At 40.6% G+C, this 18,798-nt stretch overlaps 1 protein-coding gene across 1 annotated transcript in view; it reads left to right on the plus strand.

The window, feature by feature from the left end:
* Positions 1–18,798, plus strand: part of LOC117514139 (E3 ubiquitin-protein ligase HECW2-like) — a 193,652-nt gene that overhangs the window by 72,747 nt on the left and 102,107 nt on the right. Inside the window, exon 2 of the mRNA XM_034174480.1 lies at positions 4,549–5,740. Within this exon, the coding sequence (XP_034030371.1) occupies positions 5,317–5,740 (424 nt within the window). The 5' untranslated portion in view covers positions 4,549–5,316. The remainder of the gene's footprint in view (positions 1–4,548; positions 5,741–18,798) is intronic.

Raw genomic sequence — 18,798 nt, forward strand, 5'->3', positions numbered from 1 at the left:
AAAACAAAAAAAAAAAAAACAAGCAGAGCAATATAGCTTAATCAGCTAAATAAAATACCTCACCACAACAGAGCAAACAATAGTACAACACACAAAACAAAACAAAAAGTAGCAAACTCAGTTACTCCAATTCCTCATACTGTAATGAGTAATTATAATATTTTTATAAAGTCTTTTTAAACCAGCTAAAGTACCAGATGATTTAAAGCTATCAACAGTTATTCCAAATTTTGACACCTTTACGGAAACACGACTTTTAGCAGTGGTTCAAATCTTTAATCTATCAAATACTAATGTTCCTCTCAAGTTATAGCTGAACTCCCTCATTTTGAACAGATCCTGGACATGTTAAGGCAAAAGTTTATTTTTAACATTATATGTGGTTTGTATCGTAATATAGTCAACCAAGTCCGAGAATTTCAAAATGTGTAAATGGACAAATCGTGGGTTTGTTGGATCGTGATATTTTTTATTACTTATTACTCTTATAGCTTTCTTTTGTAACAAAAATATTGGATTTGCATTTGTTTTATATGTGTTTCCCCAAACCTCAACACAGTGGGTCATATATGGGACATATATGACAATGAATGATAATGAATATATATGATAATGAATGATATAGCGCAACTAACGAATGCTGGGAGAGGAAGTCTTGTGCTTTGTACAGAATTGCAATGACTTTTGAGATTTTAGATTTGACATAATTTATGAGTTTTCCAGCTTAACTTGTCATCAATAAATACTCCAAGAAATTTGGTTTCAGTTTCAATTTCAATATCATTCAACAGTAAATTTCTACTTAAGTTCCTGGGCTTATTTCCGAATATAATACACTTTGTTTTTCCAAGATGAAGCGATACTTTGTTTTTGAAATTTAGAAGTTCCCTCTCCATCATGTCCAAGAGCTGTTCCAAATGATCCCCACTACAAAACACAGTCATATGATTGGCAAGTAAAATACAACGCACCAACTTGGAGACCAAACCTATATCATTAATATACAATTTAACGATTGTATTGCTTTCTTCTGGCGACTTGACCATGCATCCCATTATTATTCAAGTGCCTCCTTATTGTGCATCTTATAACAACCACACCACTTTTTTCCCAGAGAGTCCTGTATTTTAGCTGAAGTTATTTGTGGGGTTTTTTTGCATCCCGAACAATTTTCCTGGCAGTTGTTGCTTAAATTTTTGTTGGTCTACCTGACCGTGGTTTGGTTCCAACAGAATCCTTCATTTTCCACTTCTTAATTAGAGTCTGAACACTGCTGATTGGCATTCTTCTTATGTCCCTTTCCTGTTTTATACAGTTCAGTTATGTTTTCTTTGACAGTTCTTTTGCTTTCCCCATTACTCAGAAACCAGAAACATCACACAGTGATTACAAGCAAACAGATTGCAAGCACAGATGAGTATTGGTTACTTTTGTAGCCATTCAAACCCAGGGTATGTAAACGTTTGATCAGGGTCATTTGGTTAGTTTCTGTTGTTGTGATTTAAAAAGTGTACATGCAGTTGTTTGACAATAAATGGCTTCACACAACCACTAACCATGAGTGAAAATAAGGTTTTTGTGTTATCATTCATGTCCTCTGAATAATGGCCAAGAAAATAAAAATTTCTGCCAGGGTATGTAAACGTTTGAGCACAACTGTAAGGGGACTCAGTTGAGAAGTATCACTTGCATTTTGAGGTGGTGTCAGCTTCTCCATTTTGGCTATGTGTCGCGTGTCTGTCCGTGATCCAGGAAACAGGTGCCTCAGTGTTGAGGACCCCATTGGTGAGAGAAGACCAGGTTTCACCTGGCTGCAGGAGATTGATGGTCATTTTTGAGTGGTAAGAATGGCCTGGCTGTCTGCCTGGGTGACTGCCATCTGCTTCCCGTGGCAATTTCATGGTGTGGTGAAAGTGGGGATGTGCATGCTCCCAGGCTTCACTTGACTTTATTAAATAAAGCTACAAATTTGCGTGTGTGTGTTTGTGTTGTGAAGTCTCACATCCTGAATCAATTTACATCTATTATATATTTTGAAGCAGGTGCATTTAATCTAATATGCTGTCTGTTCTTTCTGTCTCTCAGTCCCATGTCTCTCCTGTCTTTCTCCTTTCTTTCTATCTTTCTTTATATTTAGAGCGCTCTCTCTTGCCCCTCACCTTATCTGTAAATGCCTCACTCCATTACGCCCATCTCTATCAGGAGCTAATTTAGACACCTCCGGGGATGATGCGTCTGTGCATGAGCATGCATCCGTTCACTTTCGTAATGGAAACACTGTGTGGGAGGAGGGAGTGGTGTGTAAAGATAAAATGGTTGTGAAAAAGAGGACAAGAGCGATGGCGTGATTCATTTTGACATGACTGGTGCAGGATCCGAGGCATATTTTGGCACAGTTAGCTCTTGTCATGTTAACCAAAATGTGTCCTTGAAAGACAAGAAGTAAGTCCTATACAGGCCTTGCTGCCCACTGTGCTGGTTTAAATCCACAGATACCATAGTGTAAAGCAGATGAGAGTCTGCGACACATCCTCGTCGGAATGTTAGGTTTATTCTCAGTTCAGCCCCTGTTCTGTGGAATGATCTCCCTGTGTCAATAAAACAGTCAGATTTAAGGCGCACTTACTTTCCCTTTCATATGGCTAGCATACTGGCATAGTACAGTTTTACCCTTTTAAATTCATTTTATTAGGAAACAGAGCAGGCTGCCACCTCAACTTTATCTAAAGTCTCTGTCTTTTTGTGAAGCTTAGGGCTAGTGGCCGGCGATCACCTTAGTATTTCTTCTGTTTTTGTTGCTGCTTAATGCTGACAAATTATACTGTATTTGTTGTCTTTCTGATGCCTGATTCCATTTTTTTCTCTGTTTGAGCTGCGGCTCCATCCAGAGATGGGTGTGATGTTTACTTCTGCAACCCTCCCGTCCTGTAAATTTTGTCAATTGCGTCGCTACCATGGCCCAGGCAGAGGGTCACCCTTTTGAGTCTGGTCTGCTTGAAGTTTCTTCCTCAAGTCATCAGAGGGAATTTTTCCTTACCACTGTCGCCTGTGCTTGATCTGTGGGTTGGTAAGGTTAGACCTTACTTGTGTGAAGCACCTTGAGGCAACTTTGTTGTGATTTGGCGCTATATAAATGAAAATAAATTGAAACTGAAATTTATTCTCATGTCAAGGCTGGTAGTTGTTTACAGCTGGGTGGTCTGGGCTGATGCAGAGGAAGTATCTCTTCAGGACATGCAGATAGCCTGATGCACACACCTAGAATTAAACCCTAGTCTATATATTGGTAGTCCAACTCTGTCCAACTGGTGGAATAGAGAGTGATAGAGCAAATAAATGATGAGGGAAAATGAAAAGTGAAGGTATTGTTTGAGAAAAGTCAACAAGATGTTTCTGCTCATTCAGATGTATAAGCATTGAGGTTCCAAGTGAGTCCTTCTTTGCACATTTGTGCTGTTACTGAAATATTTGACCTGTTTTTTGGTTTGTAAGATCATAGCAACTTGTATCAAACAGATATAAAAGTTTTTTTGTTAATCTCGTGAATTCAGACAGATTACATTATACCTCAGTGGGGGCAGCGGGGGTGTAATGTTTGTCTCTTCATGAGTCTTGTAAGTGGTTGAGTTAATAGGGTTTTAAAAATGAATAGTTTGCACCATGTGACATGCTTAGTTATCACGTTACAGGGCAACATATATCACATGTCATAAAATCCAGTGAACATTGACAGTGTTTGACTACTTTGCAGACCAAGCATTCAACACAGTCAAAACTATTCCATTTATTAATACTATGAGCTCAACCAATAATTTTCAGCAAGTTTCACCAAAATTGGATCAACTTTAACTTTTGACTCCTGTATAAACTGAAACTGACTTTTATCACCATTCTTGCTGTTTTTACCCCATAACTCCATAACATTCAGTCACAGATAGTCCTGTTCCTTTTTGGAATATTTGTGATCAGACAAATAATGTGGTATAGTTTTCAATATGATTGGAGCATCTTTTATCTTTGAGCCCTGTGTAATTCTTCAGTTGACCCCTGCCTGGCTTCCTATTGAAAATTCAAGTGGCCAATGTTTTTTTTTTTCTTCAAAAGAGTAATGTCTAAGGAGTATTTAATTGTCCTTAATTTGGTTGGTGTGTCTATCACCATTTGCAGAATTGTTTCAGTTATCTGCTGCACTATATTCAGATGGTGTACATATGTTGTTGTCGCAGATTTGATAACATACAGTATATGGTGCTAATTAGGGTGTTGAGCTGTAAGTCATGTCTATCTACATTTCTGGCAAAATCTAGTGTGACATTAAGCAGCCTGAGTGCATCTTGATTAATTTATTTTAGCATTCAACAGTCATCTTAATTCATGACTTGAGATTTAGTTTGCTTTGTTAGAACTATTGAAGGAGAAAGTAATAAAGAATCAAACTGAGGCTTCCAAGTATATCTTTATGTCACTATACAAAAAATATTACCCAGAAATACTGACCTTCATTTCCCTTTGTCTCCCCCTCTCCCTTCTCTCTCTTTTTTCCACTAGGTCTCCATCGTCCCTCCCTCCACCCTGTTTTCTCTCGGTGGATTGTAGGAGCCTCGTCTCATCATCCCTTCCTCCCAGGACAGATGGAATGAAGGATTATCGGATCGCCTTTCGTGCCTCCTTCAACCTCTCTCTCCTTCCTTTTTCATAGCGTCCACCATGATGGATCCATGATCACCCGAGTGTCCTTGAGCAAGGAGCTTGATGTTTATAATATGTGTGATTTCTGGGATAAATCAACAACCTTGACATTCATAGATGAAGCCTGATATAGCAGCTATGGAGTGCCTTGCCCAAAGGAACACCAGAAGGACCAAAGAAACGTACTTGAAAAAAACTGATATCCAGCCTATTTGATCATCTTTATATATAAAAAAAGGAGACAGGGATGTTTTTCTCATGCGATAACTCCATCTGTCCTTTTCCTTCTAGCCATTCACAGTGATTCTTCACTCTGGTCCACTGGTGACACTTTGACACTAAAAGTCAACTACTTCTTTCCTTTCTTTCTTGTTGCTTCCTTCTTTTCTCTCATTAGCTTCTTACCTGATTTCCACCATTCGTCCCTCCCTAACAACAGTTGTCCTTCCCCCTCGCCCTCGTCCCCAACCATCCTCCACCTCCTCCGCCCCTTCTTCCCCTCACCACCACCATCATCATCACCATCATCACACCCACCATCCTCATCCCCACTCACACCACCAGCAGCAGCAGCAGCTCTCTTCCTCACTTCCTCGGTTCTCATCCCCTTCAGTCTTGGTAGCAACCATGGCAACAGCTGCCACCGCATCCACCTCATCATCCTCCTCCCCATCGTCCTCATCATCAGCCAGTGGCAGTGCCCTGGAACACCTGCTGGCTGTGCGCCGGCGCCCTCCGCACACCCGGCCATACACAATCTGCCCCGAAAACCTCCACAGCCTGTCAGTGCAGGGCACTGTCGGGTCATCCAATGCCACATCCTCCTCCTCTTCCTCCTCCTCCTCCGGTCTGTCATCAGGGGTTCAGCCTGAAGTGGCTGGAGTGGGTCTCCAACGGGCCAATAGCGACACAGACCTGGTGACATCAGAGAGTCGTTCTTCACTAACAGCATCCACATACCAGCTGACCCTTGGCCAAGGCCACCTGGTCATCTTTTGGGATATTAAAGAAGAAGTGGATGCCACAGACTGGATTGGTCTGTATCACATTGGTGAGCAAACTCAAACTCGGTGTCCTCTGCTGAAGTGCACAGACTGGAACAGTCCACTTCAGGAGGGGGCTTCCATTATCCTCAACACGTCATTCTGACATTCTGTCTGACATTTCTGGTTCATTTCTGTGGAAACTCTACAGTTCACATTTGTTCAGGGGTCACCAACCCTGCTCCTGGAGAGCACCTGTCCTACTTGTTGTCCATCTCTCCCTGCTCCACCCACAGCTAATTAAGTCAGGTGTGTTCAGCCAGGTAAGTGCTAGGAAACCCCAGGCCTGACTATTAGGCTGTGGTTGCAGCAAGAAGACACGGAAAACATAAAACGCAGAGAGTAAGGGAGGAGGGCTGATGACCCCTGGGCTACAGACTGTCTGTGCTAGATAGTCATTTTATCAAGCTAACTAACAAGTACAGGACAAAACGGTAAACAAACCTGCAACGACCGGGAAGCCGTCCATCTGATGTCTGCTCAAAGTTTTGAGCATTCCCAAAAATTTCCAAAGGCTTCACGGGAGCTGACGAGGAACACATTTAATGAATGAGAAAAGTATTTGTGCAGGACAAAAACGGCCATGAACAGGTGTCAGTATTTTGTATCTGTTACTTGTACGATTCATCCATTCATCACAGTGTGACGTACACTTAACAGTACCATTTCAGACCAGGCCCAACATTTTCACCATCTATGATAAATGCTTGTATATTAGTCAAAGGAACTACCATGAATTATTGAGTAAAATGTCCTAGCTCCATCCTTTTAACTGGATGTAAAAACAGTGGATTGTTTTTGATTTTTTTGAAGGTGTGTCCCTTTAATATTGTTTGAGCAGTTTGAAGGCAATTGGTCATAAATGGCTGTTTTTACCAGAAATTTAACTTACTTTTTAGGGGGCAGTGTGGGGGTGTGGGGGAGCTTTGGCTTCAAAGTTCATGATTTACACAGCAAATTTAACAAAAAGAAGAAGAAAAAAAAAAAAAACAGGAAATCAGTTCAGATTTTCTTTTTCTTTTTTATAAAGATGTTATGGTGTTTCCAAGGATCTTTGGAATAAATCTATGCTGTCAGACAGTTAATTTTACTCGAACATCAAGTCTCTGTATCTCTTTGTAGACCTGATTTGTTACCTGAACCATATCACCAGTGATGGTTCTTTTCTGTCTCCATCATTTTTGTCCCTGTTTGTTTCACCTTCGTTCCTTCCCTCTGCCTGACTGCCCACATATTTTGTCCTCCCCTCTGTTTGTCGGTGTCATATAAACTGCTGTAGGATAGTGATATGATACTGGAATTGAAGAGGTTGCACCTCACAACTCGTCTCCTCAAGGTTAGAGCATTATGTCAGCCTGGCTGGCGATCTGTTAAGGGGCTAATGGATTGTAATTGTCTGAGTAAGGAAGGGATGAGAGAGGGTTCTCCTCATGAGAAGTGCTGCCGAGTCAGCCTCTGAAGCATTTAAGAGCAGCGTGTTTCTCCTCCTGTTTCTCACTACATTTGAAGCTGTAAATTTACATACACTTTGACTGAATACTGTCAAACACACTGCTACCCCAACTCCACATATTTCACATTATCAAACAGTCTGGGTTTTGTCAGTTACAGTAGTGCATCAAATAACTGAAACAATACTTCACATGGTGATACAAGCACCAAATCCAGCACAAATTCTCCTTAGACATTGCTCTTTTAAAAAACCAATGGGCCACTTTCAGTTTTCAATAGGTGGCCACGTAGGGGTCAATTGAAGAATTACACAGGGGTTAAAATATAAAAATGCTCCAATCATATTGAAAACTATACCACATTATTTGTCTGATCATAAAGATTCCAAAAAGGTGCCATTTGGGCTATGACTGAATGTTATGAAGTTATGGAATAAAAACCTTAATAATGGTGACAAAGGTCCATTTCAATTTGTACAGGGGTCAAAAGTTAAAGTTGCTGTAATTTTAGAAAAAAAAATGGTGCAAATTGTTGATTGAGCTACTTGGATTAATAAATGGAATAGTTTTGACTGTGTTGAATGCATGGTCTCTAAAGTAAAAGTCAAATAATGTTGACGGCCATTGAATTCTATGACGTGACATACGAGGTCTGTGAGAAAAGTATCGTACCTTTTTATTTTTTTCAAAACTATATGGATTTGATTCATATGTTTTTACGTCAGCCAAGCTTGAACCTTCGTGCGCATGCGTGAGTTTTTCCACGCCTGTCGGTTGCGTCATTCGCCTGTGGGCAGGCTTTGAGTGAGCACTGCTCCACCCCTCTCGTCGTTGTTTCATTGCGAGGAAATGGTGGAATGATTTGGGCTTTTTTTCCATCAGAATTTTTTCAGAAACTGTTAGAGACAGGCAGCTGGAAACCATTCGAAAAATGTATCTGGCTTTCGGTGAAAATTTTACGGGCTTCACAGAGAATAAGGAGTGTTACTACAGCTTTAAGGACAGCCCACAATGGCGCTCGGCACACCGCGCTCCGAGCCGCCATCGAGAGGCAGAAACCACCACATCATTTCTAAACGGATGGCTGTGTGGAGCCGGGACCGTCGTGTGTAATTTCTCTGGTTATCACAAGAGCTGGACATCAGCCATTTTCCGGCAGATTTCACTTTTAACAAGAGATTTTGTCATGGAAAGCCGCGCAGAGGCTTCGCGCATCATGACGGATTCGCTGATGAAGCGAGACAAAGGAACACCTCCGTTTTGGAGTGTTAAAGGACAAGTTGGGACATGCCTATCTCGGCTTTCAGTGCTTACCAGTCGAGTGAGTATAAGAGAAATTGTGGAGAGCTGGACATGTCCCAACTTGTCCCCTGCGATCCGTTTAGAAATGATGTGGTGGTTTCTGCCTCTCGATGGTGGCTCGGAGCGCAGCGCGCCGTGCGCCATTGTGGACCGTCCTTAAAGCTGTAGTAACACTCCTTATTCTCTGAAGCCCGTAAAATTTTCACCGAAAGCCAAATAAATTTTTCGAATGGTTTCCAGCTACCTGTCTCTAACAGTTTCTGAAAAAATTCTGATGGAAAAAAAGCCCAAATCATTCCGCCATTTCCTCGCAATGAAACAACGACGAGAGGGGTGGAGCAGTGCTCACTCAAAGCCTGCCCACAGGCGAATGACGCAACCGACAGGCGTGGAAAAACTCACGCATGCGCACGAAGGTTCAAGCTTGGCTGATGTAAAAACATATGAATCAAATCCATATAGTTTTTGAAAAAATTAAAAAGGTATAATACTTTTCTCACAGACCTCGTATGTTACCCCGTAACGTGATAACTAAGCATGATACATGGTGCAAACTATTCCTTTTTGAAACCCTATTAACTCAACCAATAATTTGCATCACCTACACCCACTCTAACTTTTGACCCCTGTACAAACTGAAACTGAACATTGTGTCACCATTCTTGTTTTTAATCCATAACTCTATAGAATTCAGACATAGATAGTCCAAACTATACCTTTTTGGAATCTTTACAATCAGACAAATAATGTGGTATAATTTTCAATATGACTGGAGGATTTTTATATTTTGACCCCTATATAATTCTTCAATTGCCCCCGACATAGCCGCCTATTGAAAATTCAAGTGGCCCTTCGGTTTTTTCAAAAAAATAATAACTAAGGTGTACTTTTGCCAAATTTGGTGCTTGTATCACCATTTGAAGGATTCCTCTGTAAATTTTATGTTATTTGCTGCACTGCAGTGCTCACTTAATAATAGTAAATATTTAAAATAATAAAGAAATATATTTACATCTTTTTGTTCACTGTCAGGTCGTCAGTGGTTCAAATGTTTACATACACCAAGTTTGACTGCCACTTTAAACCATAGCTACTTTTATATGAAAGATTCCAATTTGATTAGAATCTATTTATAAAATGGCGATCTTGCCCAGAATGTTGCGCCAGCGGAGTCCAAACTAATTAGATATTTACACGGCTAATATTTTCAAATCTAATCTAATTTGTAGAATTTTGAAAGTGTGTCTACATGAGCAAAAGTGCAGACTATCATGTCTTTTTTTAAGCTTTAGCAAGCATTGATGTTGATATGAGTATAGTTTTCAATGACTAGTATTGTTCAGGTTCATCATAATGTGTTTTGCATCTAAATTAAATGTGGGGAAAAGTCTGATAATAGCCTGTGTTGTGTGCTTTCCTCTGTGCAGTGCTCCATTGTTCTCAGGTGTAGGTGTGAGATAACTTTCATTAGCGAATGAAACACACAGTCTGCCACACTCAGTCAGTGTCTGTACACAGCAGTTTGTCCACAGGAGATGGAGAGAGTAGTTGGTGAAAGGCGATCTCTTCATCCACATCATCATTACCTCAGCTGCTCTGTAGCTCTCTGAGGGTATAGACCAAGTCGGTGGGGATTTCTGGGTTGGGTTTTTTCCTCCCTAGGGGTGAGCACCGCTTCCAGTCTGGCTGGCTGCCATGCTGCTCCATCACCGTCGGAGCTCCACAACCCCACCCTGCTGTTTGACCCCAGAGTGTATATGAATGCAAGTGTGCACGTCATATCTGTCAGCCTGCAGTTTCTGCAGCCCAGACAATTGCAGGGTTGCCAGGTCAGACAGGTGTGTACGCTGGTGTGCAAGAATGTGTGCAAAGTTCTTGTTTGCCGTGAGCCACAAAGGCTGATGGATGATTATTGATCATCATGACTGTAAGCATGTGGCTGATGTATGTCTCGATTTACATCTTAGGATATCGTCTATTTTTGCTTTTTATGCAGGACAGGCAGTCAGGTCCAGAGGTTTGGAGAGATATTGTCATTTCTACTGTGTATCAACAACCTGAAGTTCAAAGCAAATAATGAATATGTAGACAGGCTGGGCAATGTCAACTTAATTGGAAAATCATGATGCCTGCAGTGAAACATTGCGATGAATAATAAAAATTTAGTGGTAGGGAAAGTGAACTTTGTATATACTTTATTTTACACACTTAAAAATATCTGTTCATACATTAAGTAATAATTTGATTACTTTTTATTTATCTACTATGCTTAATTTACCATAACTGTATTTTCGCAAGCAGCTCTGACCTGGCTGTGTTTACAGGAGCTGAGTAATCCTCACCATTTGGAAAAAGTCAGTCAAAGCCCCCAGCACATGTGTGCACCAGGGAGATGAACTCTTCTTCATATCTCAGGTTACCGTTACTTTACATGGACATCGATGCTCTATATTGGCTCGTCAAAATGTGGGATGGTAATGTTATTATCTGCCCACTACTTTGGTCTGCTCTGGAACAGAGTGTTTTTTAAAGGTGCTGTCACACTACAGTGGAACTGATTAGTAATGGATTGAAATAATTTGTCCAGTGGTAAATGTCGCTTAACCAAAATTTCGTATCTATTATTCATACGGTTCCTCAATCTGTCGTAGTGTGATAGACACTTTACAGTGTGATACTTTACACAATGTGGCTGGCAGGAGCACCTGCCATACCTCCCATCAGATCTTCACCCCAGGATTTTTCATTTTTAAATTAATATTTTTGAAACCGCAAGGTTAAATATAATATATTCCATCCCAGGATTTCTGAAATCGACACTTCCTGGATTGACAATAGAGGAGATCTTGTGGGATCTCGTGGGAATTTAGTGCACAGTCGACACTGAAACAGGAAATGTTAAATGATGAGTCCACATCAAATCTGGGAACGCTAAAGTGAAAGGCAGCGCACACCTTGACAGCACATGAGGTCAGTCAGTGACTCTTTAGTGTGTAAATTGCATAAAGGTTTTTAGCCATGCCAATGCTCCCCAGAAGCATTTACTGAAAATAAAGTCTGAATGAACTAAATAAGATGGTATTACTAACATATTAGTTAGTAATCAGACTGTTGGCTGCTTAACTACTTTGTGTTCAGGTGTTGGTTATTTTTGCATTACTTCAACTGTAATTGAGTTGACAAAACGAGTACAGTGGATGTCTGCTGTTGTCTTCTTAATCTGTCACTCTTGACTGTCAGCATGAAGTCCAAAGAAATGTTATCATTAGCAAAAAACAAAAACAAAACAAAAAATCATTAGGTATAACAACAACAACCCTGAATCCAGCACTGATTTTCAACTCTTATTTCCTGAATATGTATTATGATACAGGTATGCATAACAATAATAGTGTTTACATTATCTTTTATTCCTTACAATTTTCCAAGTGAGATTGTATCACAAAAGGTTGAGCTTTGATGTTTGGATCTGTGGTACTTGAATTGTTATTAAATTTATACAAATTCATCAGATTTCCTGAACTGAAATTAGTGACACTGGTTGACAAACCCAAGTTAGAGACTATTTTTACTTTGTCTTTTATTTAATTTCAGACAGTATGAACCCAAGGTCTTTAACGTTTTCTGTGTTCAACTTTATTCAAAAAACGCTTGGACGCTAAAGCCCTTAGTAATATTACTATTCCTTCTCACTCAACTTAAGACATTTTGACATTGAGGATACCAGTTGATGAAGCTTTTGATGAAGTGTTATTTTGTCCCGTTTGTTCTGTAAATACATCTGAAGATGTGCAACAGTAAGGGGTTGTCATTGAATTTTTATTTAATTTGGGGACAGGTCAGGACTGACCAGTCCACAGCCACACCTTTGTAATATGTGCAGAATGTGGTTTTGCATTGTCTTTTGAGTAATGCATAAATATTCCAGGAAAAGATGTGGTCTTGAAGGCAGCATATGTTTCTTTAAATTCTTAATGTATTTTCTGTATTAATACTGCCATCACAGAAGTGGCTTTTGGTCTTGTTGCTGATAGCAGTCTTGATGATCCTTTCTGTCTTCGCTCCAGAGCATACAGTGTCCATCTTTATTTTCCAAAAAAAAAAAAAAAAATCGAGAGCACTGATTCATCTGACCACAATACACATTTCTACTAACAAGTGGATTCCCTTTTGCAAAGTCAAGTTTTAAGTGGCATATGTGAATGTAACTCTGTTGTAGGGCTTGGCAAGAGTTTTCCAAAGTAATCCCTTGCCCATGTGGTTTTATCAGCTATTGATGAATAACAGTTGGTGATGCAGTGTCAATTAAGGGATTGGAGATTGCGGGTGTTCATCTTGGGCTTGTGCCCTTTCCCTTTACACACTGAAATTCCTCCAGATCCCTTGAATCATTAAATGATATTATAGACTGTAGAAGCAGAAATACAGTATGCACATCTCTGCCAATCTTTAATTGAGGAACATTGTTTCAGGAATTTTCTCTTGCAGTCATTGACAAACTGGAGATCCTCTGTGCATCTTTGTTCTTCAAAGACTCCATCTTTTGTGGACACTGATTTTGTACCAAACCATGATAGCAGTCACATCACCTGTTTGAAATAGCGTCATTTTTTTAATCTCATTATTAACCTTAAGCCCCCGTCACACTTAGCACCAATGAGCACGAATGAGGCCGAATCAGGGCAAATGGGAAAAAAAGCCAAACTTCGAGGCATAGTCGGGAGGGACAGACATTCGGACACCTGTGTATTAATGCCGTTCGAATATCCAGAATGTGTGCCGATGCCACCTGGAATAATTCACGCACAGTCGGTATGCAGCAGCTCCCGAATTCAGGTCAAGTTTTCATTTGGACGGCATTTGGACTCATTCAGCGTCTAGTGTGACAGGGGTATTAAATTGCACCCAATTCTGACTTTTTTTTGGAATGTGTTGAAAGCCTGAAATGCAGAAATGGATGTACGAGGTCTGTGAGAAAAGTATCGGACCTTTTTATTTTTTTCAAAAACTATATGGATTTGAATCACGTGCGATTACATCAGACAAGCTTGAACCCTCGTGGGCATGTGAGAGTTTTTTCACGCCTGTCGGTTACATCATTCGCCTGTGGGCAGGCTTTAAGTGAGGAGTGGTCCACCCCCCTCGTCGGAATTCCTTTGTCTGACTTCTTCCTGAGAGACTAGCGCTTTGCTTTATCAAATTTTTTTCAGAACCTGTGAGGCAGATCGAAGTGGACACCATTTGAGAAATTCAGCTGATTTTCGGTGAAAATTTTAACGGCTGATGAGAGATTATGGAGTGTTGCTGTCGCTTTAAGGACTTCCCACGGAGCGGGACGTCGCGCCGCGCTCTGAGGCGCCGTCGTCAGCCTGTTTCGAGCAGAAAACCTCCAGATTTAAGCCTCTGTTGACCCAGGACGTCGTGAGAGAACAGAGAAGTTTCAGAAGAGCTCGGGATCAGCAGTTTATCAGCTGCCTGCCGACGCGCCAATCTGTCCGCACGTCTTTCATTACAAAATCTCCTTTAACAGTGGAATGTCCGGATAAACTTCCCGCTCCGTGGGAAGTCCTTAAAGCTACAGCAACACTCCATAATCTCTCATCAGCCCTTAAAATTTTCACCAAAAACCAGCTGAATTTCTCGAATGGTGTCCACTTCGATCTGCCTCACAGGTTCTGAAAAAATTTTGATAAAGCAAAGCGCCAGTCTCTCAGGAAGAAGTCAGACAAAGGAATTCCGACGAGGGGGTGGACCACTCCTCACTCAAAGCCTGCCCACAGGCGAATGACGTAACTGACAGGCGTGAAAAAACTCACGCATGCGCACGAGGGTTCAAGGTTGGCTGATGTAATCGCACGTGATTCAAATCCATATAGTTTTTGAAAAAAATAAAAAGGTACGTTATTTTTCTCGCAGACCTCGTATATTAACAAATGAAATGAAGCTGACCACACAAAATACAGTTGTATGCAAATGTTTGGGCATCCCTGATAATTTTCATGATTTTCCTTTATAAATCATTGGTTGTCTGGATCAGAAATTGCAGTTAAATATCTCATATAGCAGATGAACACACTGATATTTGAGAAGTGAAATGAAGTTTCTAGTATTTACAGAAAGTGTGCAGTAATTATTTAAACAAAACTAGGCAGGTGCATAAATTTGGGCACCCTTGTCATTTTATTGATTTGAATACATTTAGCACTAATTATTGGAACACAAAATTGTCTTGGTAAGCTCAGTGAATCCAATCATGAGAAAGGGTATTTAAGGTGGCCATTTGCAAATGTTTCCCCTCTTTGCATCTCTTCTAATGAGTGGCAACATGGGAACCGCTAAACAACTCTCAAATGACCTGAAAACAAAGATGGTTCAACATCATGGTTTAGGAGAAGGATACAAAAAGCTATCTCAGAGATTTCAGCTGTCAGTTTCCACTGTCAGGAACATAGTGAGGAAATGGAAGACCACAGGCACAGTACTAGTTAAGGCCTGAAGTGGCAGGCCAAGAAAAATCTCAGAAAATCTGAAGTGAGGGATGGTGAGAACAATCATAGTCAACCCACAGACCTGCTCCAAAGACTTGCAACATGATCTTGCCGCAGATAGTGTCTCTGTGCATCATTCAACTATACAGCGCACTTTGCACAAAGAGATGCTGTATGATGCTGTAATGCAGTGGAAGCCTTTTCTGCATACACGCCACAAACAGAGTCACTTGAGGTATGCTAACGCACATTTGGACAAGCCAGCTTCATTTTGGAATAAGGTGCTGTGGACTGATGAAACTAAAATTGAGTTATTTGGACATAACAAGGGGTGGTATGCATGGCTGAAAAAGAACACAGCATTCCAAGAAAAACACTTGCTGCCTACAGTAAAATTTGGAGGTGGTTCCATCATGCTGTGGGTCTGTGTGGCCAGTGCAGGTACTGGGAATCTTGTTAAAGTTGAGGATCACATGGATTCCAGTCAATATCAGCAGATTCTTGAGAACAATGTTCATGAATCAGTGACAAAGTTGAAGTTGCGCCGGGGCTGGATCTTTCAACAAGAGAATGACCCTAAACACTGCTCAAAATCTACTAAGGTATTCATGCAGAGGAATAAGTACAACATTCTGGAATGGCCAGAATCCAGACTCTCATTGGAAGCTATAGGAAGCATTTAGAGGCTTTTATTTCTGCAAAAGGATGATCTACTAAATATTGATGGGTTTTTTTTCTGTTGGGGTGCCCAAATTTATGCACCTGCCTAATTTTGTTTAAATAATTATTGCACACTTTTCTGTAAATTATAAACTTCCTTCCTATAAACTTCATTTCACTTCTCAAATATCAGTGTTTGTCTGCTATATGATACATTTAACTGAAATTGCTGATCCAAACAACCAATGATTTGTAAAGGAAAATCATGGAAATCTTCAGGGGTGCCCAAACTTTTACGTACAACTGTATGAAACATCTTGGGTTCATAGTCTGCAATTAACCAGAAGTTAAAGTAAGTGGAATCAGTGTGATGGGTTGTTGCAGCCCAGTCTCACATTTTGTTTTGTTTTTTCGTGCTCCCGTCATGAAATGAGTCAAATTTTTGAATTTTTCTTAACTCACTATTACTAACCCTACTTCTACCACCAACCCTAACCTTAACCATAACCTAATCTTACTCTTTCCCCCCACCCTAACCATAACCCCCCCCCCACTTCACTTTTAATTTCGTACATCCATCACGGAATGAATTAGAATGAATTTGTGCTGCTGTGACGAAAATGAGGCGCTTTTTGTCACAATATCGCAAACCAATAGATTAATGTATATTTCGTGCTGCTGTAATCACGACTTGCCGTGAGACCAGGGGCCTGTACTACAAAGCGGGGTTAACTTACTCAGATGTAACCCAGGGTCAACCTCTTGAACCAGGATTGACAAAACCTGGTTTTCTCAAGTGGTGTTAATCGGTACTACGACGCAGAATAAGATGTTGATTTGTTGAACCTGTGTTAACCTAATTGGAGTTTGTGCATGTTCACATAAAAGGGGCAGGTTGCAGCACACGTCACCATTTTTCAATGATGGCGCGGTCACCTTACTTTACCGAAGAAGAATGCACGATTATTATGCGGAGCTACAAGGAATTTAAATTAATGTTAAGGGGGAAATCGAACACATCGTCTGCCAATAAAGCAAGACAGGCTTGTTGGCAACATAATGCTGATCGGGTAAATGCGTACGTACAATTCAATTGTTCCCCAAATCTGTGTAATGTCTAATATGTGTAAAAAAATGACCTCCTTTCATTAATTACGCCCAGATGCAACACGAATCAGAAGTGGGCATAGGCCTACTAATAAATGTTAGGTTAATTTAATGTTTCCTAAATAGGCTACCTTGACTGTATGATTGCTATTCCTAATCCTGTCAATATTTCAGATGCAATAGCAGTGACAAACGCACCTGGCAGCAGGTGAAGATGAAATATAAAAACATCCTTCAGAACGGTAGGTTTATATTCATAGCTTGATAAGCCCCACTTCGCCTAATTAATGGACATGCATTAGACCTATTTTGATATTAGTAATTACCCGCGATTGCATAAAACCCTTCTTTCATTTGCATTGCGGATAAATGGCCAGGGAAAACGAGAAATCAATCAATCAATCAACTTTTTTCTTATATAGCGCCAAATCACAACAAACAGTTGCCCCAAGGCGCTCCATATTGCAAGGCAAGGCCATACAATAATTATGAAAAACCCCAACGGTCAAAACGACCCCCCTATGAGCAAGCACTTGGCCACAGTGGGAAGGAAAAACTCCCTTTTAACAGGAAGAAACCTCCAGCAGAACCAGGCTCAGGGAGGGGCAGTCTTCTGCTGAGACTGGTTGGGGCTGAGGGAAAGAACCAGGAAAAAGACATGCCGAGAAGGGGGGCAGAGATCGATCACTAATGATTAAATGCAGAGTGATGCATACGGAGCAAAAAGAGAAAGAAACAGTGCATCATGGGAACCCCCCCACAGTCTACGTCTAAAGCAACATAACCAAGGGATGGTCCAGGGTCACCCGATCCAGCCCTAACTATAAGCCTTAGCGAAAAGGAAAGTTTTAAGCCTAATCTTAAAAGTAGAGAGGGTATCTGTCTCCCTGATCTGAATTGGGAGCTGGTTCCACAGGAGAGGAGCCTGAAAGCTGAAGGCTCTGCCTCCCATTCTACTCTTATAAACCCTAGGAACTACAAGTAAGCCCGCAGTCTGAGAGCGAAGCGCTCTAATGGGGTAATATGCTACTACGAGGTCCCTAAGATAAGATGGGACCTGATTATTCAAAACCTTATAAGTAAGAAGAAGAATTTTAAATTCTATTCTAGAATTAACAGGAAGCCAATGAAGAGAGGCCAACACGGGTGAGATATGCTCTCTCCTGCTAGTCCCCGTCAGTACTCTAGCTGCAGCATTCTGAACCAACTGAAGGCTTTTTAGGGAACTTTTAGGACAACCTGATAATAATGAATTACAATAGTCCAGCCTAGAGGAAATAAATGCATGAATTAGTTTTTCAGCATCACTCTGAGACAAGACCTTTCTGATTTTAGAGATATTGCGTAAATGCAAAAAGGCAGTCCTACATATTTGTTTAATATGCGCTTTGAATGACATATCCTGATCAAAAATAACTCCAAGATTTCTCACAGTATTACTAGAGATCAGGGAAATGCCATCCAGAGTAACGATCTGGTTAGACACCATGCTTCTAAGATTTGTGGGGCCAAGTACAATAACTTCAGTTTTATCTGAGTTTAAAAGCAGGAAATTAGAGGTCATCCATGTCTTTATGTCTGTAAGACAATCCTGCAGTTTAGCTAATTGGTGTGTATCCTCTGGCTTCATGGATAGATAAAGCTGGGTATCATCTGCGTAACAATGAAAATTTAAGCAATACCGTCTAATAATACTGCCCCAGGGGAAGCATGTATAAAGTGAATAAAATTGGTCCTAGCACAGAACCTTGTGGAACTCCATAATTAACTTTAGTCTGTGAAGAAGATTCCCCATTTACATGAACAAACTGTAATCTATTAGACAAATATGATTCAAACCACCGCAGCGCAGTGCCTTTAATACCTATGACATGCTCTAATCTCTGTAATAAAATTTTATGGTCAACAGTATCAAAAGCAGCACTGAGGTCCAACAGAACAAGCACAGAGATAAGTCCACTGTCCGAAGCCATAAGAAGATCATTTGTAACCTTCACTAATGCTGTTTCTGTACTATGATGAATTCTAAAACCTGACTGAAACTCTTCAAATAGACCA

Source organism: Thalassophryne amazonica, chromosome 1, assembly GCF_902500255.1.
Source record: "Thalassophryne amazonica chromosome 1, fThaAma1.1, whole genome shotgun sequence".
NCBI classification, from domain to species: domain Eukaryota; kingdom Metazoa; phylum Chordata; class Actinopteri; order Batrachoidiformes; family Batrachoididae; genus Thalassophryne; species Thalassophryne amazonica.